The 25,074-nt window shown below is 40.1% G+C and overlaps 1 protein-coding gene and 1 pseudogene across 1 annotated transcript; both read left to right on the plus strand.

Moving 5' to 3' along the window:
* Positions 1 to 298: 298 nt before the first annotated feature.
* Positions 299 to 3,475, plus strand: LOC113772219 (annotated as a pseudogene).
* A 3,296-nt stretch (positions 3,476 to 6,771) lies between these two features.
* Positions 6,772 to 13,055, plus strand: LOC113771166. The gene is made up of 6 exons (XM_027315781.1): positions 6,772 to 7,179; positions 7,379 to 8,071; positions 11,552 to 11,620; positions 11,706 to 11,834; positions 11,913 to 12,098; positions 12,942 to 13,055. Exons 1-6 carry the CDS (start codon positions 6,772 to 6,774, stop codon positions 13,053 to 13,055), a joined length of 1,599 nt encoding a protein of 532 aa, XP_027171582.1.
* Positions 13,056 to 25,074: the final 12,019 nt, after the last annotated feature.

Raw genomic sequence — 25,074 nt, forward strand, 5'->3', positions numbered from 1 at the left:
TTTATACAAAAATTCTAGAAAATAGCAATTCAAATGACTCTAACGTTATGATATCAAAAGGAATTGTAGTAAATCCTTTAAAAATAATGGTGGGGATCGAAGATAAAGGAAAATTTTGAAATTATGGAGGGACTCGGACGTCAAAAATACCCCATCACGGGCATTGGTAGTTTAGGTTGTCTACATTTACAAACCTTATCTTCATCTACGATTTTAGTATCTGTATTACTTGTTTTAGTGTCTACATAATTACTGCAATTTGTATTAACATCCTTCTGCTTTTGAAGTAAACTGGATAGAATACACATCCATATTCTTGTATCACAACTCACAAGCTAGGGAGAAACTAGAAAGGCGAATAAATTTTTTGGAACTTCATCTTCAATCTAGTCCACAGAGTGAGGTTAACGGAGAAGATGAATGAAATGAAGAAAGCAGAGCTCGTGTTCATTCCTTCACCAGGGATGGGTCATTTAGTATCAAGTGTCGAACTAGCAAAGTTTCTCATTGAACGTGAGGAACAATTGTCGATTACTGTTCTAATTATGAAGCTGCCCTTTGACACAAACATCATTAGCTACAGAAATTCATTGTCAGCGTCTTTGAGTTCGCGCATAAGGTTCCTTGAGCTCATCAAAGAAGAGCCTTCTTCACAATTGACATTTTCTCATTCATTTCTGTTTCAATTTATCGACAACCATAAAAGTTGTGTGAAGGAGGTTCTTGCTGAAATATCCAATTCTGTTTCGTCTGATCTCAGTGGAATTGTCATAGATATGTTTTGCACCTCCTTCATTGATGTAGCCATTGAATTTGGAGTTCCTTGCTATATATTCTACACATCTGGTGCTGCGATGCTTGGCCTTGTATTCCATTTGCAAAGTCTGAGAGATGATCTCAAACAAGATTTGAGACGTTATGAGAATTCGGACGTTCATTTAGCTGTGCCTACTTACATCAATCCTGTTCCAGCTAAAGTTTTGCCTCCGGGACTCTTTGACAAGGAAGGAATTGGCGACATAATCCTCAATCAGGTCAGAAGATTCAAGGAGACCAAGGGAATCATAGTTAACACTTTCCTTAAGCTAGAATCCCATGCGATTCACGCCTTGAGCAATGATAAAACCGTCCCACCAGTATATGCAGTAGGGCCTGTATTGAATCTGAAGGGAAGCAATAGTCAAAATCAAGAAACTGAGATGATTATGAAATGGCTCGATCTTCACCCAGAATGTTCTGTTGTGTTCCTTTGCTTTGGTAGTAGAGGTAGTTTTGATGGTGACCAAGTGAAGGAAATTGCCCATGCACTCGAGTGCAGTGGATATCGATTCGTCTGGTCATTGAGAAGGCCTCCACCTAAAGAAACATTTGAGTTTCCCGGTGAGTATGAGAACCAGGATGAAGTCTTGCCAGAAAGATTCTTGCCGCGAACTGCTGCGGTTGGAAAAGTTATTGGATGGGCACCACAGGCGGCAGTTCTATCCCATCCTGCTGTGGGGGGCTTTTGTTTCTCACTGTGGTTGGAACCATGGTTCGCGGTCGCGATTGTTCCACATCCGTCACGGCATATCGATTAAATATCGGGTGATATGCAAGTTAAAGTATATAAAACTTTCAAAAATTCTAAAAAAAATTATTAAAAATAAAAAATAATATAAGCAATACAACTATCAAATTAAATTTGATAAAAAAACCTAAGTTAACATAGATACCATGTAAGTCTTTGAAAAAAATGACGTAGTTCTAATTAATAAACAAAAGATGTTGAAAAAAACCCAGTACATTTGTTGTTAACTAATCCAATTTAATATTTGTTGGACTATTCTAATCTTGTTCCTTTCGTGTTAGGGGGGTTGAAATGTTGAATAAATGGAAACGTGAATGCATTCAAAAAACAGAGGAATGAAGTTTTAGGTATCCCCCTTTGATCAAGAAATGTTTGTTCGGGTAAGTGAGAAAGAATCTGGTGGCCTTTGAGCTGTGATTTAGCTGTATTTTTTTCTTTTTCTTTTTTTTTTGTTGGGTGATTATCTCTCTCTCTCTCTCTCCTCAATCCATTCTATCCCCTCACATTCCCACATACACAACCCACGCTGCCTCCCATAGAAAACGTCCTTCCATTCCACCGCCTTCCCCCCTTTATTTCTCTGTCTCTCTCTTCTCAAGCTCCACCACCATTACCAGTTTACCACCACCCACAAAAATCTCCAAAACCCCGAATCCCACAAAATTTTTACAGATTCATCTTTCCACCGCCTTCTCCCCCTTTATTTCTCTCTGTCTCTCTCTTCTCAAGCTCCACCACCATTACCAGTTTACCACCACCCACAAAAATCTCCAAAACCCCGAATCCCACAAAATTTTTACAGATTCATCTTACTTCCAAATTTGCTCCAATTCTTCTTGTTCGTACTCCCAATCTAAAGATTAGGATCAATCCCAACGAAATTACGAGTCTTACAATCACAACCCTCAAGAAACCTCAACTAATTATGATGGGTTGCACTAGCAGAAGTGATGGAATGAGGATGGCAACCGGTGGGAGAGAGAAGAAATCATGTGGGTGATTTTGTTGTCTGACTCGCGAGTTGACTCGGCCAAACTCGGTAAGTTTTACTGATTTCTTATTGATTTGAGTTGACTCGGCAAATATCGACCGAGTCAATTCGAGTCAACTCGGATTCCGGTGAAACGGCGATGCGGGTGTCGGTATCGTACTGGTGAGTCCTGTTCCGGTTATGACTCGGCCGAGTCAACTCGGACTCGGCCGATTTGGCGAACCATGGAACTCAATATTGGAAAGCGTTTGGTGCGGTGTGCCAGTGGCAACTTGGCCGCTTTATGCAGAGCAGCAGACGAATGCGTTCTTAATGGTGAATGACTTGGCAACGGCAGTGGAGATCAAAATAGATTTCAGAAAAAATCTGCTACTGGGTGTGAGTAGTGAGACTTTGACTGCAAATGTGATTGAAAGAGGGATTAAACATCTGATGGATCCTGAGAATGAAATCAGAGAGAAGGTAAAGGAAATCAAAGAAAAGAGCAGATTGACTCTAAATGAAGGAGGATCATCCTATGCTTCCTTGAAGTGCTTTCTCGAAGATGTAATAAATAGTATTCCATAATTGTTTGTCAGATCTGAATTGTTATAATGTATTGCATAATTGCTTCTTTTTCTTAAATCCAGAGCTGAAGGTCAACCATTACTAATATCCATTAACTCTGCTATAACCAATTTTACTCTGAAAATCAGTCCTTTTTTCTGCTTTTGCTTGTTAGGCTTTCTTATGTTTTCCCTTTCGCACTTTCGTTTGCTATTCTAATCTTCTACGTGGTACTTTGTAGGTCAAATACAATCCGTGACTTTGAAATGGACTAGCAAGGACAATGTAGACTTACAATTGAGTTAATACTAACAGTGAATAGCTAAACTTGTTAAACTTCGGAGTTGGCAAGTTTATGGAGTATTGTAGTGCTAAACCAAAAATGATGGAACTAAATTGTGACAACTTTACTGCGGCATTGAGAGCAGAGTATGTCTTTTACAGCATTTAGTGTGGTGCGCGCTGTTGTACTTGCAATAATTGGTACAAAATGCATGCTCCCTTACATTTTTTGGACTGCAATTAAAGCATAGTTTACTCTTATAATGCTGAGAAGGTGGTACTGTTTTTCTTCTAATGTATTGTATCATTGCAGGCTCTTACCTGGTAAGTTTTCTTCTTTTTTTTGCGTCTTTTTTTTTTTTGCATTTTGTGAAATTTGAACTCAATGAATACGAAAAATCCTCAAAATTGACTAAAAGAAGGCAAATTCTCGTATGCAACTTTAAACTTTGTAGGCAACATGTTCAAAACTTCATTGGAATTAAATTGATTTACGACCATATAATAGGAAACATTTCTTTCACTACACAATTGAAGACCAAATAATAATGCCTGAATCTCTGCCTCCAACACCTCAGCTTCCCCCAAACTCTTTATAGAAAGCAAAAACCAAGTTACCTCTGTGATCACACACCAAACCACCACCTGCCACCCTACCATGTACTACACTCGCATCTGTGTTTAATTTGCAAAAATTCACCGGGGGTCTCTTCCAGCAAACAGAAATTAATCTAACAATTGTAGAAGGATGAAAAATAAATTGAGCCAAGGAAAAGTCCATGTCTCCACGGAAAACACAAAAAGTTTGGAATAAAGTGGCCTGCATTAGAGAAGTAACAATTAAATTATTTGATACTTCCTCCGTCCCATTAAAAGTGTCGTACTTTTCTTTTTGGTCCGTTCCAAAATTATGTCATCTTACTAAAAATAGATAAATAAATTTAGTGTCGTTCCAAGCATTGCCCTTTATTCACATGGTCAGGAGAGGTTTCAAGAATTATTGTGGGTCCCAAATAATACATCTCATCTTTTCCAAGATTGCTAAAATAGCGGAGCTACTTTGCACGAAACTATGATAACTCTAGAGCCTGAAGCTACGTATACCTCAAATGGTTATTAATAGTTTATCAAAGTAATTAAGGGCCCACAATTGCGTTAATTCTTTCATCGTAAACTGGCTACAAATAGGGATACAAAAGGAAATCAAGCAAAATTAGGTGACTGTTGATAAAAAAAACACAGTTTCCGAAGAGTGTCAAACTTATTGTGACAAAGGGAGTAATAAATACATTTTGCACAATTGTAATTTGTTTGGGTAAATGATCCAACTATTCCTCAACACTCATCATTGATCATATTTACCCGGACCATTAAAGCGGGGAAAGTTGACTACTTCATAAACTTGGAATGGCCAAACAATCAAGATGAAGGGATAATTGCAGAAACCTCCCCTGAGGTTTCTGACACTAGCACTTACCTCCCCTATAATTTTCGAAATAACGCTGACCTCCCTTAAAAAAAATTGGGGCCTATTGTTGAGGTAAAAGTGTGTGAATTTACTTGGCCACCCCAATTATTTTTCATGTTATCAGATGAAAGGTTTAATTGTTTTCATCAAAGCCAACAAATCCTTTGTTAAAATAATTAAACTAATTAAACTATTTACATGTTAAACTAATTAAACTAATTAGACTAATTAGCTAACTAACTAAAGTACTTGACAGTCCGTCCTTGTTTGATCAGACTTGGAGCATGTTTAAGCATTATTTGTAGAGGCAACCACAAGGCGGCAATGGAGGAGGAAGATGGCACCATGAATTGATGCCAATTTGTGTTTTGATAGCTCTTGAGATGACAAGCTGTGTACTTGCTCCATAAGAGAGGTAAATGACTGATAAAATGTGATCATTGAGGGAAGGAAACAAAAGGGAAGACACTGGAGCTTTTGCTTAGTTCATGAGAGGTTTCATATGCGTGAGAGAGGAAGCACAATATGCAATAGAAAGGAACCAAAATTTGAGCATCTACTCCAGTTAACTTGCAAGAATCACAGTTGTATAGGTAAATTATTTCTGATGTTGTCACTTGAAGGCACAGAATTTGCATGTTAGCTCTTATATGATAATAAGGCAAAACCTGACTACAGTGAATGTATGTTAGCTCTTGCATCATGATTTGAATATGTCAGTAATGATCAATGACATATGAATGTGATGTTATTCTAGTTGTTGAAGACTTGCTGCTGTACTATTTCAGTTGTTTAAGACTTGTTGCTCTGCTATTCCAGTTGTTTAAGACATGTTTATCAATGGATGATGTATCATGATCTGTTTTTGATCTTCACAACTCTTGTATAAACATGGTGTATTAGTCATTGTCTGAGTTCATAACTGGTCTATAATACAAATATAGAACATTTTAGTACAATTGTAAGGTGTTGTGATTCATCCTTGCTCAATAACTGTCACTTTTGAAACTTAGGATGGCTCTTCTTCCTGCTTATGACATATCTGTCCACTATGAGGGGAAACAAGTGAGAATTCCAAATGTCGATCCAATTAGTTACTATTATATTAACTTCCTGTTTGATGTTGCCGAGAAAGTATTCAGTCAAGTCCCTGGGCATCTGAATAAGTTAATACACATGAGGTGCCTATTTCTTAAGACAGGTCGCATGTTTGATATTACAGATGATGATAATAGTGTTAGTGAAATGTTCAAAATGCATGTCTGTAATAGTGATTAATGTGCATGTGCTGGATATGGATGTTATTCCCAATGTTCAAACTATGTTGAGGTTGAAAATGGTCATAACACCTATCTAAACTTAGGAAAAAAAAGGAAATGACAGTGTATCTGCTGTTGAGATTGATGATTCTGAGGATGAATATAACGACTTTAGCTCCGATTCAAGTTGGCTACACAACATGGATAGTGACAATGAGGATGACATAGATGTTGATAGTATGTCTCTGGCAGGTAGTGAGAATACTGACATGTCCTTTTTTTGATTTTGATGATAATGAGAAGGTGATATTGTTTCTGATTCTGAAAATGAGGAAGAATGTGACCCCATTCAGCAAGTTTTGAAATAAAAAATGTGGACGTATAACCTAACAGGAAACATAGAGTTTAAGAAAGGTCAGCTGTTCACTAATGTTGATGCATTTAGAAAGGATTTCCTATTGTGAGAGTGAAGAATGAAAAGAGTAGAGTAACCGCTATTTGTGGTGTTGAAGGATGCAAATGGAGAATTCATGCATCACCAGTAGCAGATTCCATCACCTTTATGATTAAGTTTTACCAAGGTGAACACACATATGTGATGGATAGGAAGAACATAGAAGCTACAGCTGACTAGATTGCAAAGAAACTAGTACCAGTCATGAGAATTCACCCTAACATATCTTCCAACGGAGTAGAAGTAGAGATGATTAAATATGGTGTGCATCCAAGCAAATGGCAAATTTATAAAGCACTTTCAAAAGCAAGAAATGAGATTGAAGGCAATCACAGTGAATCCTACACCAAATTGCCAAAGTATGCAGAACTTCTCAGGAAATACAACCTGCACAGCATCTGTAAAATACATTATGATAGGCCTACTCTCCTTGTTGAGTCTAGATTTTTGAGAATATTTATTAGTTTCAAAGCTCAAAGAAGTGGATTTCTTGAAGGCTGTAGACCTTTTGTTGGTTTTGATGGATGTATTTTGAAAGGTCCCTTTGGTGGTGTACTTCTCACAGCAGTTACTTTAGATGCTAACAATAGCATCTTTCCTATTGCATTTGCTGTGACTGAGTGTGAAAATAAAGAAACATGGAGTTGGTTTTTCCATCATTTTGAGGAGTTTTTTGGGCCATTTGGAGAGAATGGTCCTTAACTTTCATGAGTGACAGGCAAAACGTACATTAATTCTGCAATAGTTTTGTTCAGTTCTGATTCTGTTAGTCATCAGTGTAACAATATAATTTTTTTGGTTTTCATATCAGGGCTTGAATCTTGCTTATGAAGAGATAGTGCCTATTGCTCATGGAAGGCATTGCTGTAGGCATATCTGTAGCAATTTTAAAACTCAATTTCCTAGTATTTTGCTTAGTAACCTGTTCTGCAGAGCAGCAAAAAGCTTTGACATTGCAGGGCATAATGAAGCCATGGCCAACATAAAGAAGCTAAACATAGAAGCTTGGAGATATCTAGAGAAAATTCCCAAAACAAGTTGGTGTAGATATACCTTTAATACTGGAATTAAGTGTGATCATGTCACGAATAACTATACTGAGTCCTTTAATGCATGGGTAGGTGAGCTAAGAGGGAAACCTATCTCAACATTGGTTGAGGGGTTGAGGAAGAAGTTCATGAAGAAAACGCACAAGAGATATCAAAAAGGGTGCACACTAACCACTATTGTCACCCCAAAGATGATGGATAAGCTGCAAAAAATAGGACAAGCATCAAGACAATGTCAACTTACTATGGCAGATGATGACATATTTGAAGTGGGGGATATGAACAGGTCTTACATAGTCAATTTGCCAGCTAAAAGTTGTAATTGTGGAGCTTTTCAAATTTTAGGACTTCCTTGTAAACATGCTACATTGGGGATTATTTACAAGAGACAGAAGCTAGAGTCCTACTGTGACCATTGGTTCTCAAGAGATATGTACTTAAAGACATATGCAAGTGTGAGGACTCATGTTTTTATTCTTAATTTAGTCTATTTTATAATTATTTTGCCCTAGTGTTATTTAATTTTACTATTTTTGCATGAATTTTTCTTAATTAAGCTTTTATCGCGTGTGTGTCGAAAGTTTCTCGAAAGTCACACCGACGCGACTAATTGGAGATTTGAGGATTTAATACTAGACTAGTAAGTATGAGTAATTGTAGTGCTAGAGGAATTACCCTGGAGGATAGTGTATAAGTGTAGCAAACAAGAGAGAAATTGGTAGTGCAAGGCACTATTGAGCCACTATTGAAAGTTAACTTTTTATACAAACTTATGGTTAGCCTTTCCTTTATTTTTCCACCACAAACAAATTAAACATTTCACTCCCTCACACACACTCTCTCTCAGACGAACAAGGAGAAGAAATGGGGGAAGAGAAAAGCTTCACATTTTGCTCCAATCTTGCTTGATACTTTTCATCCAACCCACAAATCTCTTGGAATTTTGCTATAGCTTGAAGAAAGGTGCAACCTTGTGGTGTTTCTTGGTGAAGTATTGGTGGAAAGTCTTGTTTACAACTAGGGTTTAGGAACTTGAAGAGGTAACCATTTCATCCTTCTTTAATCTTTCAAATTTTACCAAGAGTAGAGGTTGTATTTCATGGATTTGAAACCCTAATCAAGAATCTAGGCTAGTGGACTTGAGGAAAACTTTTATTTCTTGCTTTACATCTAGGCTAGTGGTCTTGAGGTGGCCTTTTAAGTAGCTGACTTGAGGTTCTTGCTTGATTGTTGTTGTCTGTGTGATGAGTGACTTGATATTGGCTTGGTAAGAGGAGAGAAAGTTGGAAGAAACTCATGGGAAGAGCTGGCCGAAAATTTCTGCCTTGTTGCCTTGCTTGGATTTCGAATTTTGTTGCTTATATGGCTGCTAAATTGCTTATTATATGTTGTATTATGTGTGTGGAAATTGGTTTTAAAAAATCATTTCAATTGGTTACATAAAACTTGGGTTTTGCGGAAAGGTAGCAATCTGAAAAACAGCGGCCAGGGCAGACTAAGGGTACTTTGTCTGAGCATAAATCTTTGTACAAAAGTCAAAATCAAGTGCCGTTTGTGGCATTTGAAACTAGACACCAAGAGTTTTCCAACGGTATAAAATTACCCTGCTAATTCGTTTTGAATGAGCCATAGCGAACCAGCAAATTGGACTGACCTGTTTTACCTGTTTATCCAAGAGAAACTGTGAAACTGTATCTTGTGGCTCAATTTCATCTTACTTGTGAAAAGAGTCTGAAAATGATGTCTTTTGATGAATTATTGCATTTTGAATCTAGTTTCTAACGCCATAAATCATTCTCAATTGGACTTGTGTAGAGTTAGATATGGTCTGATTTCAAAACTGTGTTAAAGCTGGTAACTGGAAAATTGTTGAACAGGTTATGAAATCCAGCCATCTTCAAACTGTTGTATCTTGCTGTTCAAAAATCCAAATTTAGTTCTTCTTGCTGCGTTTGAAACTTGAATTGAAACTCTTTCTGTGTTATAAATTTCAGAGGTTAATTCAATTCCTGTGAATTTTGCCGAATTTCCAAACATTGCTGAAAAATCAAGACTGGTTCTGCCCTGATTTCATGAAGTAGCAAATTTGAGCTGAGATTTGAATGATTTCTAGTTGGAATCTAGGAAAAGTGTCTTCTGGAAAGTTTTAGTACTATGAATCTAGTTTCCAACAGTGTAAAGTTTCCAAATTTTGGACTTACTAAACTCAAGATTTGATTTTTCAAGTATGGTCGCGTAAAGCTGAAAATTTCTGATTTCTTAAGGAATGAACTTTTAAGAACTTCCAACTTCCTTTTGAGATTGATGGTCCGTTATAAACTTGATTTCATGGATGATATAAGTTTCCCTTGTGACTTTAAATCCTCATTTTTGAATCTCGATTTTCGATGAGAAAATCTCTTTTAAAGCATTGTCTTAAATTTTAAGCAAGTGCATTTCCTTCCTTGAATGTTAAGTGGTCTAGAGTATATGTGAGTAATGGTTGGTCACTATTTCTTCAAGTGCTCATGGGGGTTTCGAAGGAGATCCCGGTACGGACAATTGAAGGACTTTATTTGCTCACTTATTTTTGAATTGGTGAGTGTCAAGTGCATGACTTGTTGCTAAATACTTGAATTTTTTTTTTGTTAATTAAGTGATTTGGACTTGTCGAGACGAGTGTGTATTTTATCGCACTCGTTCTCTTTTACCTGACTAAACAATTGACTTGTGTGAACGTGACTTGATAATTGAAATGCGTGAACTTGGCAAATTGTATTTATACATCTAGGGATGCCCAAAACTCATTGGCTAACCTTGCAACTCGAGTCGACATGGGCTTGGTCGAGAAGCCTGGTGAACCATGAGAAAATTATAAGCTTGGTCTTTTGAGGTCTTACTTGGCATACTCGTGTAGTATTTCCCTTCTAGTGAGTGTTTGGTTACGGATTCGAGAGGGTGAAATGAGGGATGGAGGAAGTAAATGGGGTTTCTACGGACTTGCTACCTACCTGGTTGACGGAGTGCCATCACGTGGAGGTATTGGATCAAGTCTTGGCAAAGCAAATGGGAATTTAGCTCCTGAGATCTCCCGTATCCTTATTGATTGTGCTTTATTGTTATTTGTGAATTACATGAACTTTCTAACTATATTTCTTGCACAAGTGTTATTGTTATTTGAGCTTATTTGTTTGCATGTTTTTCTTGGCCTCGCTGAGCGTTAGCTCACCCCCGTAGTTTGTTTTCCTTAATAGGAGCTCGGAATGGAAAGATTTTGGAGAAGTTGACTTGATTACCTTTTGATTAGAATTTGGATGTAAATGGTTTAGTCAAATTTGAATGGTTGTATTTTGGAAAAGTTGATGTACCTTTTGGAAATTTTGTGATGTAAGACTTGAATGATTATATAAGAAAGCGACTTTTCTTTATATTGACTTTTATTATTGGTTGTTTACTTTTAACTTTAAATTTGACTCGTATTGAGCCCTGGCGAGAGTTAGGCAGGCGGCCCGCCGAAACCCTAGGGTTCGCCTTAAGGAGAAGTGGAGTCGTCACAGCAAGTATGATTCATCCAATTCCTGATAACAAGATGTGGCCACCTATGCCACATGTTACCCCTTCAACAGTCTTAAGGAGAGCTCAAGACTCCTCAAAACTCCACATATTACCCACATGTTGCCATCTCCTTTGAGGAGAGCTCCACGTAGACCAAAGGTGAACAGGAGAAAGGAACATGATGAAGGACAATCTGTATCACAATAAAAAAGGTCGAACAGATTCAAGTATGGAAATTGTGGCTCTTTTGGTCACAATAAGAGGTCTTGCCAAAGAGCACCGTCCAGAAGAAGAATGGCAGCACAACTCCTGGCCAACAGGTCTTATATGTGCTGAACTTGCTACTGAAAATAATACTGAAAATAAATAAAATGCACTAATGTTAGCTTATTCCCTAACAGTTGAGCAATAGAAGAGGCAAACCAGGAAGAGGGACTGTAAACACTGACCTGTCAGGAGCTACTCTTTGGGTAAATTTTTTTTTGATTTATTATCAGGATTGTAGCATTAAAAACCTTCTAATATCTAAAGCTACTTGTCTATGTTTACTGCTAGGATCATGTGCAAGGCAACGTGCCTGTTGTACGCTTAAGCCAAAGAAGCAATCATTCTCCTCCAAGTCAACCTGCAACTGTGAATGTACAACAGCAGATTCAGACCACAACAACTGCTTCAAAGAAAAAGGTTCATTCAAATGACTGCATTTTATACATGCTTCAGTATAATGCTTGAATATAAGGTTTGATCTCTGTGATTGTGTAGACAGGAAGGCCATTGTGCAATACTGGAACAACTACTAGAGGGAGTAGCAAGAGAACTAACTCAAATACAACTACTCAGGTCACTCAAACTCTGGAACCTCCTCCAGTTCAACAAATTGCAGCATCTCAAGTTGCTATAGCTGCATCTTTGTCAATCAATGTAGCTATAGCACTGCAGTCAACAAATGTCAGCAGCAGCAACAGTTTTAGTATGCAATTCTAATGCATACTCTGTAGTTTTCTGCTTACTGCTTCAGTTTCAACTTAGTAGTATGCCTTGCATTTAGGTCACTATATACGAATGTTTTGTATGGCTGTTGCAGTGATGACATTTGAACTGATAGGTCTTTGCAATCCTCATTATTTGTTCTCAGTCATTGCAGCAGATAGTGTTTTGAAACTAATGGATTGCGCAGTCATGCTTTTGTATTAATGGATTGTTCTGATACTCTTTTGTAGTAATGAATTTTTCTGATGCACTTTAGTATTAATGGATTAGTCTTGTAATGCAACTGCTTTTCGTATCTTTTTTGCAAGTATTGGTAGATGAACTAGATTTTGTACTGATGACAGTATACTTAAACTTAATTGGTTGCATTATAATGTAAACTAGAAATGGTGCTGCATACATGATGTTCCACTTTTCCTCTCCTATATCTTACAACACCAATTTTTTCTACAACTACATCTTATATTTAGATATGTATATTTGAACCGGCACATCATCACAATATGGATGAAAACATACACAGCAACAAATATGAGATTGATGATAAAAAATATGTTGACTGCTACATTTAGAGCCCCTGCCCTTGCCACTAGAATTGGCATTTCCTTTTGCATTGCCGTTGACCTTTGCAGCTGTTGTTCAAATTGCAGAACTGAATTGGTGTCAGTTTTTTCTATTGCTGACCTCTTCTTCATTAGGACCTTCATAACACTGGAATTACTTGCATTTGGCACAACAAAAATATAACTTGTTGGGGTTCTTTTCAGTCTCATAGATCTTCAATGTTGCCTTCGATTGCAGCTGCAATATTTGTTCCTTATTGTGAAGGATGTTGGGGAGTTCCATGATGCTCCCTTGTGGTTGGAAGCAGCCATACTCTTTGCTGCAATATTTCACCTCAAGCTGCCAAATTGAAGTCAATCAAACCAGCTGTGTTTTATGTTGAAAACAAACAACTCATTTTTTTCCTAATATAGAGTTTCATGTATTGCAGACCATCTTTTATAAGCTGGTGCAAGAACCTAGCCATTTAGCCATTAACTAGCCGTTAGTTTCCTTAAGTGAAGAAGCTGTTGCAGGTTGCTTGGAAATGGTTTGCGCTTACACCCCTTGAACTTTCTCGATCCTTAATACCTTTGTCTCTCACTTGCTAATACTACTTGCCAAGCAAGATCAAGGGCAAATTTGATACAAAATTTTCATCTCACTCCTTAAAATCATTTTTTAATGGGACATTTTCTTGCCTGGACTGAATTTGCAACATATTTATTAAGTTCAAGGGTGCTGCATGCTATTTCTTAAACCTCAGGAGAGGTGAATGCTAGTGTCAGAAACCTCAGGGGAGGTTTCTGCAATTTTCCCCAAGATAAAAGAATTTCAAATATCAACTCTTACACAAAATAATGTAAAACTATATTTCGTACTACATTTGTACTTATAATTAGATAATATAGTTTTAATATAACACCATCATAAATTTAAAAACAAGTTCAAATGTGATGTAGTGCTTAGAAATCTCATGCATGTTGACAAAGAGGTCCTAATGTTGTGATATAAATTTTGGGTACAAGGCAAAAATCTCATCGGGTTTGAAGATTTAAGTTGATCAATCCTTGATTTTAATGATTAACAAGCACAAATAATTTGGACTAATGATTTTGACGATTAACCTTGGTTGTGTGTAAGCATATTGATACGTGTTAATTTTGCATGTTTTAAGTGTGTTTTATTATTTATGTTTTGGTGTGTTTAGTCATTTTTATAGCTAAATAACTAGGTTTCTAGTGAAATTTGCATTTTATGGTCCAATTGTGAAAAATTACATTTCTATGAATTAAAGTGGTAGAAATTTCATATTTTTATAGATCTAAAGGCTCAATCATCAAATGGAGTGAATTGAAAATATATTTGGATTATTATTGATGATTTAAGTGATTTAAAGTGAATATGAAGTGTAAAATGTTCATAGGATGAGATGCAACCAAGTACAAAAAAAAAAAAAAAAGTTTGATAGTTTTGATATCTTTTGGTATTTTGACTATATCTTGAGTTACAAGTATTAGATTGAGATAATTCTTAAACCATGATGAAGCTAATACATAGATTTACAATTCTCATAAAGATATCAATATCCAGTTCATGCATTTTCCTGTCCAAAAGGTCGATATACTACCATGCATTTTTGCTTTCAAAAGGTGAAATAGGGGATTGAATAGTTAGGGGTGTTTTGGTCATTTTTTTGCCCATAGACATCTAAATGAGATGATTCTTAATGAATTCAAAAGAAAACTCAAAGTACTACAATTTTTATGGTTTGTGAAAGAGCTAATTCGGCTTCTATCATTGAGGAAATTGCAGTTGAATTTGGTCCAAAAATAGAACAATATTGAAGATTGAGCAAAACAGTGCAAACCTACTGCAATTTTTTTTTTTTGTCAAACCAAAAATTTATTATCACATAACATTGGGGAAACAAATGAAGAGGCCACTAGTCCTGCAGGAACCTCCTAATTGACGGAACCCTTAACCTATCTAGGCACATGGGGCCTCTAGCAATCGAAGGTAACGATGAGGTAGACGTGTAAACCACCTTTCCCGCATACGAGTACCCTACATTCGAAAGGACATCAGCAACCTGGTTCACTTGGCGGAAACAATGGGAGACCTGTGGAAACCGCTCTTTCAAATCCAACAACTGCTGCACCTCCTTATAGATACTCCATGGACAGCCAACCTTTCTAAGTAGACTGTCGACTAACACGAGCGAATCTAATTCAACTTCGAAGAAGTCAAACCCTCCCTGGATGCACATTTCTACCCCAATAAGAAGGGCCCGCGCTTCGGCCTATAAATTGGTTGCCTTCCCAAAATGGCATGAGAAAGCCAAATAGAATCCGCCGCCGCCATCCCGAAGGATCTCTCCACTACCACTAATACTTGGATTGCCCTTGGAACACCCGTCTGTATTAAGTTTGAAGCCACCAGGAAGAGGCCGAACCCACTTCACAGGCTTAAAGGAGGAACGGAGAGCCCACCTAGAAATCTCTGTATAGAAATGTCCCCAAGTCGCTGGGAAGACCTGCGGCTTGGGAAGAATAAAGCAAACAATTCCAGAAGATCTGTGAAGACCAACCCGCATAACCTATCCTCCTGTATATGGGTCTCATCGTACTTCCTGGCATTCCTGCCTTTTCACAGGTGCCAACAGATCAGAAGCAGAAGGACATGCTGAACAAACTCCAGATACCTATTGCTCTTCTTACCATACCACCATGCTGCCATGCATATGCGAAACGACAACCCTCTCGAGGATACACCTACTGTATCCCCGAAGAAGTGCCAAACCCATGACACCATATCACCCCTAGCAAACACATGGTCTACCGTTTCTACCTCCGGGGATTGACAACATCCATACTTGGAGGGCCCCTGAAACCCAAACTTCCACATACAACAATCCACCGGAAGTTGTCCGCGTAGTTAACGTACTCTAAGAAGAAAGAGATTTTTAAGGGCAACATCGGATGCCATAGCGGTTGAGACATGAAGGATCTATTGCTATGCCACCGTACTAGGTTAAACGCAGAATGTAGGGTGAACTGTCCAGACTGTGAAGGTCTCCATGCCATCAGATCAGGAAGCTGGCCCACCGGTGGATCAACTTGAGCAATCTCGCGGGCGATCCCTGCCGGCACCCATAGCCGTATAAGCTGAACGTCCAAGTGCTATCCTTAACAAAATCAGCGACATTGTCCAATCTCGACACCAGTGTCCCATTTCCTAACTAATTATCAAACCAAAAGTTCGAGCTACTAGACCGCCTAATCTAACCAATATGCTGCTCCGCAATATGCTGCACCGCTATCATCCTTCTCCAAGTCTGCAAGCCGCCATCGGATGCACCAGATTATGATGCATCTCCGCACAAAACTTAGCTTTCATGAAAATCACCCAAAGAGATGACAGAGAATAGAATCTCCATCATAACTTGATGGAGAAAGCATCGTGAATATCCTTGAAGCACCGAAATCCCAGCCCTCCCTTATCACCTGGAAGACATAGGTCTCCCCACCTAATTCAATTCAGTTTCTGACCCCCATCGGCTTCACCCAAGAGAAAATTAGAAAAGTGCCTTTCAAGCTCTTTAAGAACGGACTTCGGAGGAAAGGCAGCAATTAACAGATATACTGGTAAAGCGGCGAGGACGTGCTTCAACAGCACCATCCTGCCCCCAAAAGACAACAACTTGTTTCTCCAGGACTCCACTCTACTCACTACTGTTTGGCAGAGCCCAGCAAAGTACTATCGCTTTTGCCACCCGTAGAAGAGGGGGTACCCTAGATATTTGATGGGAAAAGGCCTAGAAGAGAATCCCGTAACCTGCTGGATTTTCAACTTCCGTGGTCTTCCCAAGGCCGCATGTACCAAAAAACAACTTTTTTGTTTATTGATCAACTGGCCAGAGACTATCTCATAATCCTCCAGTACCTTCATCACCAACTTGAGAGAAGTCGTATTAGCATCGGAGAAAATCAGCACGTCATCCGCATAACCCAAGTGCGTAATAGTCGGGTAACCTCTTGGAACCCGGAAGCCCTGGAACCCACGATGAGCCACCAATTGGTTAAGAGAATGAGATAGCACCTCCGTCCCGATAATAAATAGAGCAGGGAACAAAGGGTCCCCTTGCCGAAACCCCCTAGATGACTTAAAAAACCCACAAAGCGACCCATTTATTATGACGGAGAACCACACGTTAGAGATAACCCTTCAGATCATATCTATCCAGCGATCTCCGAACCCAAACGTGCGTAGGACTTGTATCAAGAAAGGCCACATCATCCGATCATACGCCTTTGACATATCAAGTTTGAATATGACATTCCTCCCGCGCGCCTTCCTCTTTATACCCGCAATTATCTCCTGGGCGAGTAGGTAGTTGTCTGATATCGGCCGACCCCGAACAAATCCACTCTGGTTCATTGAAATAATCTTAGGTAGGATAGGAGCTAACCAGCGAGCCAGGATCTTGGAGAAAATCTTGTTCACAAAGTTGCATAAACTGATAGGACGGTACTGGGAGAAATCCTTTGGCTGCTGAACCTTGGGGATCAAAACAATGGAAGTCGCTGTAATTCTCCTTGGGAGCTCGGCACCACAGAAGAAACTTTGTACCACCTTATGCACATCACCACCCATTATCTCCCAGGCAGCGGAGAAGAATTCACCAGTGAATCCGTCAGGCCCTGCTGCACTACTAGCATCCATTTCACATACAGTCTGCCGTACCTCTTCCAAGGACGGAACTGCCTCCAACATCTCATTGTCCTCCCCTAACACCAATCGAGGGATGACCGCGGGGACATCTAGCATACCAGGGCCATCCGCTGACGAGAATAAGACAGAGAAATACCGAACCGCCTTCGTGCCAATGAGCTCATCCTCAGACACCCATTCACCATCAGACTTCTGTATCCAATGAATTACCGATTGTATGCGTTGTTGTTTTACCACTAAGTGAAAAAACTTAGTGTTACGATCTCCTAAGGCTAGCCATTTTACCCGAGATCTTTGTCTCCACAGTGACTCCTCCATGGCCAATGCCCGTCTCAGCGTAGCTTGGGTCAGTTACAAATCCGAATGCATAACCTCAGACCCTCCCTCCTCCAAACACTTTTCTAGCCTCCCAACCTCTTCTTTCGCCTTTTTAACATTGTCTGAAAAGTTTCCCACACGGTTCTTGTTCCACCATTGAAGTTGACACTTGAGCCGCTGCAACTTGGAACAAAAAACATGCATTGGGGACCCATCACATTCCTGCTGCCATGACTCTTTCACCACTCCCAAAAACTCCTTATGATCAGCCCAGGCATTGATGAAACGGAAATGATGGAGCTTACCATCCATTCTTGTAGCAGTGGAGATTAACGATGACGCATGGTCGGAAGGATGACGCTCCAGGTGAGCAATACCAAGCGAAAGTCTAGCATCAAAACACTCCACATTCAGCAATAAGCGGTCTAGCCGTTTCCAAATCCTGGCACGGCCATGGTGATTATTGCACCAGGTAAAGCTAGAGCCTGAGAACTCGCCGTCCACCAAACCTGCTGCACTCATGAAGGCCCCAAAGTCAGCAGCTTGCGCAACCGCAAATGGCCTTCCCCCTCTCTTCTCTTTTTCCCCCACGACGACATTAAAATCCCCACATACCATCCAAGGTCCGTGGGACGGTTGACATTGAAGCAAGCCAGCCCAAAGATCTTTCCTTTCCTCCGCAGTAGTAGCAGCATGAATAGCCGAGAAAGAAATCGAGCTCCCCAAGTATGGGTGGAGAATAGACAGAGACAAAAACTGACCCCCTTCTTCCGCAATTGAGCAACTAAAAGGAGCATTATAGAAAACCCACAACAAACCCTCAGAATGAGAGACTACAAAATCAAACTTTAATCTAGCCCGAAACTCCTCTGCCAACGACATATGAACATACGTTTCACATACTACCAGCAACTGAATATTATGAAACACTACTAATTTACGCAATCTCCGAAAACGGGAGGCCTTAGCCATACTCGTAATGTTCCAAAATAATGCATTAATCATGGGATAAAGGCTGGAAAGAATTTTGCGAAGCCCTTACCGTGGAACGAAGCTCCCTATCTGATGGAAACTTCGCGCACACGCCTTTGGATTTGCCCGTGACTACCCTGAAGGAGTCATCAGCGACCTGGCAGGGCTGTTCAGCAGCGAGCCCATCCTCACCTTCCCATACCTCCCCTCTTAGTGCTGTGCCCCGAGGGGAAAGATTCCCTGTGACAGTCCCACCTCACCCTAAGGCGAACCAAAGGGGTCGGCGGACTGCCTGCCCAACTCTCGCCGAGACTACGGATCTGAAACAAACGTAAACCCTACCAACTGCTCGAAAAAACTTCGAGGAGATAACAATTATAACCCGTTTGAGCCAAATTAAAAGATACAATAAATCTTTGGTACTACGTTCCCACGAAAATCAAAACGAAATAGAAGTGCTGCTGCCACGTCACCGTCTAATCCAGTACAAGTAAACTTTGTTTGACATGAGAGAATGTACATTCCCAAATACATATGTCACATAAACATGAGGAAACACTTTAACATATACATATTAGTAAGTTTACAAATCACAAGGAAACATTGTATTAGGATACATTTAGGGTTTCCAAATTATCGAGGAGCTATACCAAAGAACAAAAGAATGTCTAACTAGCTCAATCATTCTTCGAAACATCGAAGTTCCAAAAGATGGTTCTCTGTAAGGAAAACAAGGATAACGGGACGAGGTGAGCTAAAAGCTCAATGAGGTACCAAAAGTATAAACGGTAGGAACAGTACAACTCATGAGAAATCACTTTTAAGGCATATGTTCACATCAAATACAAGAAATGAATGAACACCACAATGTAAAGGATACAGGTGGCTCTCAGAAGCCAAATCCCCTTTGCAATACTTGATCCAGCCCCATTGACCCTCCATCAACGTTCAAATAAAGGAACCAATCCAGTAGAACACCACTTTAATGCCAACATTCCGTTCACCAAACATACCTCTTATCAGGTCCGAACGCCAAACAGGAACAGGAATGGTAATACTCGAGTATGCCGAAAATTCAGAGTCTCCAATACCCATAGATTCCCTAGGAACAGACACCTATGGATTGTCAATTTCCTCGACCAAGCCCTTGCTGGCTCGATTCAATTAACTCCCCATGAGGTTGAGCTCAGATTTAACAGAAAAGTCATTGGATGCACTTCCAAACGACATTATAACAGGCGCAAGTAACAGATTGAAGTATATACAGGAAACAAGTCACACAGGCTAGAGAACGAGTGTGATAAAGTACACACTCATCTCGTACAAAATAAACAGTCGGGAAAGACATTCAAATAGCAATTTGCAAGTACAGATAATCAGTTTAGCAATAATTCAGGGGAGTAGTACACTCACCGGTTCAAGTACAGATACTTCAAAAGTTTTCACGTCAAAGTGGCTTTTATCGCCCAAAAACCCTAAAAGAACCAAAGTAAAACAATTGAAGGTTCCACATCCAAAATCGAGTAAACGGAATGCACAAGTGAGGCTCGACTACTAGTCGTATGCCTCGCCAAATAATTACTAATACAAGGGTGCAAAACATGATTTTGGGAACGAAAAGATAACATGAAAACCTAGGGCTCAAACAACCCCAAAAGCCTTTCTTATGTATATCCCAAACCAACCAAACTCGAAAAAATCCCACATTCCCAAAATTTGGATAGCATGTCCCCTACATTTCCTTACTTTTCCATCCTACAATCTGTGAGAACCCGTATTTTTCATTTTCTAGATTATATATATTTTTTCACGGCTTGTTTTCTGCATTTTCGTGATTAGAAAAAATTTCTAGATGAATTTAAGGAGCAGATATAAGATGTTTTTTCTAGTATCGAATGGATTTTGAGAAATTAAGAGCGTATACGGGACGTGGGACCCACTAGTGCGAAAAGTCCGGAAAAATTCGACCAACTAGGTTAAGTTTTGGATACTGGAATTAATTTATCGGGTGTTAAGAGATAAGTAGAGGTTGCAATTTGGATTGGTGTGAGAGGAAACAAAGTGATAGACTTGCATTAAATGAAGTAACACATGTCACCATTTGAGTGGTTGAACCTTAAGACCACTATTCATGGTCTTACCATTTGACTTAAATAAACCAAAAATGACCCAAAAATCATCAAAAAATCCTCCATGGTAGCCGGCCCTCTCTTTCTCTCTCTCTCTCTTACTCTAAGCACAAGGAAGAAAACTCTTCAAGCTTGCTCCAAATCATCAAAACCAACCATCCAACCTTGATTTTGCTCCATAAAACCGCTTAAGGAGGTGTTGGTGAGTTGTTGTGTGAAGTTATTTGGAAAGTTAAGGTGTCCAATAGCTCTCTCTCTCTTGTTTTAAGGTAAGTTGTGAAGAACCACCCTCCTCCCTTAATTGATGCCTAAATCATGCTTAGTGGTAGTATGAGATGCAAGTTTATGGGTTATTTCTTGATTTGTGATTGAAGTGATGAAGTTTTATTATTTTTGGAGATTTTTCTGTTTTAATATATGCATGATTGTGTGGCTATCTATGATGATTGGCAATGGTATATAATGACTCTAGGAGGTGGAAAAAGTGATTAATTGCAACCAATTTCTGGTTTGGAAGAAATTTCAGAAAATTAGGGTTCTTGAGGGAGCATTCTGCCCGAATTTTTAGCTCCTATTTAGAGGCCGAATTGGCCTTAGCTTAAAACATGAAAGTTGTAGGGAATGACATTTTAGAGGTACCTACAAAATTTCAGGTCAATCAGAGTAGTGTAGAATGAGAAAAGTTAAAATTACTATTGCTGTTCTGGTTTTACCCGAATGTAAGAGTTTCGCCTGTAATTGGTTGTTGAGGCCTTCTGATGAAATTTAGCCCTGTTTCTTAGCTTTCAGCTGGTTTTGGAATTTCTAGATTTGGACTTGGAGAGCCTGAGTTATGATGTTTCCGCTAGAATGCGTTTTGGTGAATTTGTTTTACATTTTTGATGTAGTATCTTGCATTCTTGACCTGTTTGCACTCAAAACTGGGTTGAGTGACCTTCTGTGATGTTGTAGCCCTGTGTTTTAGCTTCGAAATGGTGGGTCTTGTACCCTCATCCGATAATCTTAGTGAAATTGGTGCCATTACCGCAAAATGAGGACAAAAACTATTTTTTTTTCAGGGCCAAAGCTAGTTACATTTCCGAAATTTCTGGTTTCCTTTAATGTTTGTATATGCTTATGGAACCCTATTGGGGTCATGTTTGGCCTTGGTTTATGACTCGTTATCGAGTCTCATTGTATTTGTTTGCATGTTTTAGGACGTGACCGTGGTGCACAACGTTCTTTTGACGGAAGTGCATGAAACCACATTTGCGAGCTTGGTGAGTGTACTACTCACTTGTGTGTTATTATATGACTTTGATACTTGAACTTGAGATGTTGAATGTTAATTGATTGACGTGAGAGTGTACTTTATCACTCTCACTTATTGTTTCGCATGTTATTGGAAAGTTATTGGAATGTTATATGAAATGTTATATGAAATGAAATACATGACTTGGTGTCGTTTGGACGAGTCTCCAACGACTACAATTGTTATCCGTGAGCTCAACCCCATTGGTAATTGATTGAATCGAGCCGGCGAGGGCTTGGTCGTGCCAATTAATGTGTCTTAGGGCAATGTTATATGGAATCTTGTAGTATGAGAGACTCTCGATTCCGATTTACTCGAATAATACCACAATGCAAGTGTTTAAATTTCGGGCCCGGTTGGGGAATGTTAGGTGGAAGGAATGGAAGTAAAGTGGAGTCTACGGTTGGTTATTTTTGAACATTGACGGAGAGTCAATGACGTTCGATCAAGAAATGCAAACGAGGAAAAAGGGCTCTTGAAAGCCATCTGTATCCTTTTATCACCATATTTGACGTGTGACTTTGCTTATTTTACTATATTGAATGAAAGTTTGATGCTTATATGCACTTGGTTGCGTAAGTGATAGTATCTCACTGGGCAATTAGCTCACACCGTTTCTTTTGTTTTTCTTACAGGAATATGACTCTTTTTGGAATGAATCTTGATAGATGGTTGCTGAATTAACTAGATGTATATTTTTTTGTATGGTATATGAAGTGATACCCTAAATGTATCTTTAGGACCGTTTTCGCTTTCAATTTGGCAAATTGCGTATATATTCACTTTTGACAACTTTTGTATGTCACGTTGGATTGTATTTGCTAAAGTTCAAGATGTGAATGTTTGTTCGATATTTGGTTGCGTTCTGACGGGTCGGTTACTATTCATGACCGACTCCGAATTTCTTTTTTTTTTTGGTTATTTTGCCCTTTTGCCTTGTTTACGCGCGTTTATAAGTTCCGGAACGCAATAGATCGCTCTAAACTGCACCATTAGTCCTGGCGAGAGCTGGGCAGGCAGTCCACTAACATCTTTGGTTCGCCTTAGGAGAAGGTGGGGCTGTCACCGGTGGTATCAGAGCCTAGGTTTGAATTAGCCTGGGTGTTATAGGAATGCTTGATTTGAGGGTTTATTGTTTATGGCCTTTAAGATTATTTATGGTTAATTGCTCTTTTGGTGTAGGATGGACGGATCTAGTGGACCGAGTGGTGACTCTGTAGGCGAGCGACCTCGCGGAGCACTCCCAGTGATTCCGTACCAGATACGGCCAGGAGGGGCCGTCGTGCGCTGGAGCCCGTCTAACCGTCTCCGACGGTGTGAGTGTAAACATAAGTATGCCTATCCGAACGCTCTCGTGTTTGCAGTGGACAGGGAGCGTAAGGAGTTGGCCAGGGAGAATGCTCGACTTGAGGCCGAGGTGACCCAGCTTAGGGCGGCCAATGAGAGACAGACTGAGCGCATTGAGGGTCTGAAGTACGATTTGCTTGAGGCAGAGGATAGGGTTGATGACCTCTGCACTCAGCTGAGGGAAGTCCATGAGCGCGAGTCCAAGCGAGCTCGAAAGGTGAAGAATCGAGCCGCTGTGATCCTGAACCTCTGCGCCGAGGTGGTGGAGGGAGTGAGCGACGAGGACTCCCGTGCGGGGTCTGAGGCTGGGGTTGGATCCACTCCGTCGGGTGGGTCTCATAGCTCGTCATCGGTCTAGGTTACAACTCCTAGAGTTGTTGTGGATAGTTTTGGTCTTGTATATAGGGCGGATAGGGAGTAGGGCCTTAGTTAATCATTTTGTACGGCTAGATTAGCTACGTGTATATTTCTTTTGATGAGGCCATTCCCTTGGGGATTGTCCATACTTGTACTTGACTTGACTGAACTTGACTTGACTGATTATATATATGTGTGTTGTTGCCTTGTTTGGAATGTATATATTTGTTTGGAAAAGTTTTGGGTTACTTACATGCATTGTTTTATATTGGTTTAGAATTATTGCCTAGACCAAGTGAAGTTATGGAAGGAACACGTAGTGGACGGGGACGTGGGCGCGGAACTAGACAACCCACACCGGATAGGAGTATTGGGGAAACCTCTTCTAGACCTAACCCTGACCCCAATGTGCAAATCGCTGCCGCTATGCAGTAAATGACCAATCTGCTGGCACAAGTGGTGCAGCAACAAGGCCAGAATACAAACCCTAATCCTGGAAACCCTGGAAACCCTGGCAATCATGTCGAGAGCGAAGACAGAGCTCTCGAACGTTTTCAAAAGTTTGCTCCACCCAAATTCATTGGGGGACCTGATCCGGATGTTGCCGAGCGATGGCTCGAGAAAATGGTTGATATTTTTGCGGTTTTGCACTACACCGATGAACGGCAGGTGACCTTTGCCGTATTCCAGTTAGAAGGGGTGGCCCGTTCCTGGTGGAACGTCATACGACAAAAATGGGAACGGGAACAAACGCCCAGGACTTGGGTGAATCTCATCAGGGAAATCAACGCGAAATTTTTTCCTCCTCTAGTTCAGGAGAGGAAGGAAGATGAGTTCATCCGACTCCGCCAAGGAACTCAATCGGTGGCTGAATACGATAGCCAGTTCACCCGTTTGTCCAAATTTGTGCCTGAGCTGATTATGACGAAGCAACGGCGAATCAGGCGTTTCATCCAGGGCTTGAACGTCGAAATTCAGAAGGATCTCGCAGTGGCTCAAATCAATGCTTTTAACGAGGTCGTAGAAAAGGCCCAAAGGGTAGAGAGTGCTCGATTACAGGTCCGGAACTTCCAGGTGAAAAAGCGGGGCTTTCCTGGAAGCAGCTCCGGACAAGGGGACAAAGGTACTCCCTCCAAGTTTGGACGCGGAGCTGGAGGTGGGCGACAGTCAGGTTCCGGCAGAGGGGCTCAGTCTAGGGGCGGCCCGGCCGGGAGAGGCCAAGGTGGAAATTTCCAGAAAGACT

The sequence above is a fragment of the Coffea eugenioides genome, chromosome 5 (genome assembly GCF_003713205.1).
Source record: "Coffea eugenioides isolate CCC68of chromosome 5, Ceug_1.0, whole genome shotgun sequence".
NCBI lineage: Eukaryota > Viridiplantae > Streptophyta > Magnoliopsida > Gentianales > Rubiaceae > Coffea > Coffea eugenioides.

Excerpts from the sequence above, each read along its gene's own strand:
- LOC113771166 (XM_027315781.1), top strand. The coding sequence starts at position 6,772 with ATGAGAATTCACCCTAACATATCTTCCAACGGAGTAGAAGTAGAGATG. Across the intron at positions 7,180-7,378 it reads TCTTTCCTATTGCATTTGCT|GGCTTGAATCTTGCTTATGA; the intron begins GTGACTGAGTGT and ends TTTTCATATCAG. Across the intron at positions 11,621-11,705 it reads TGTCAGGAGCTACTCTTTGG|GATCATGTGCAAGGCAACGT; the intron begins GTAAATTTTTTT and ends GTTTACTGCTAG.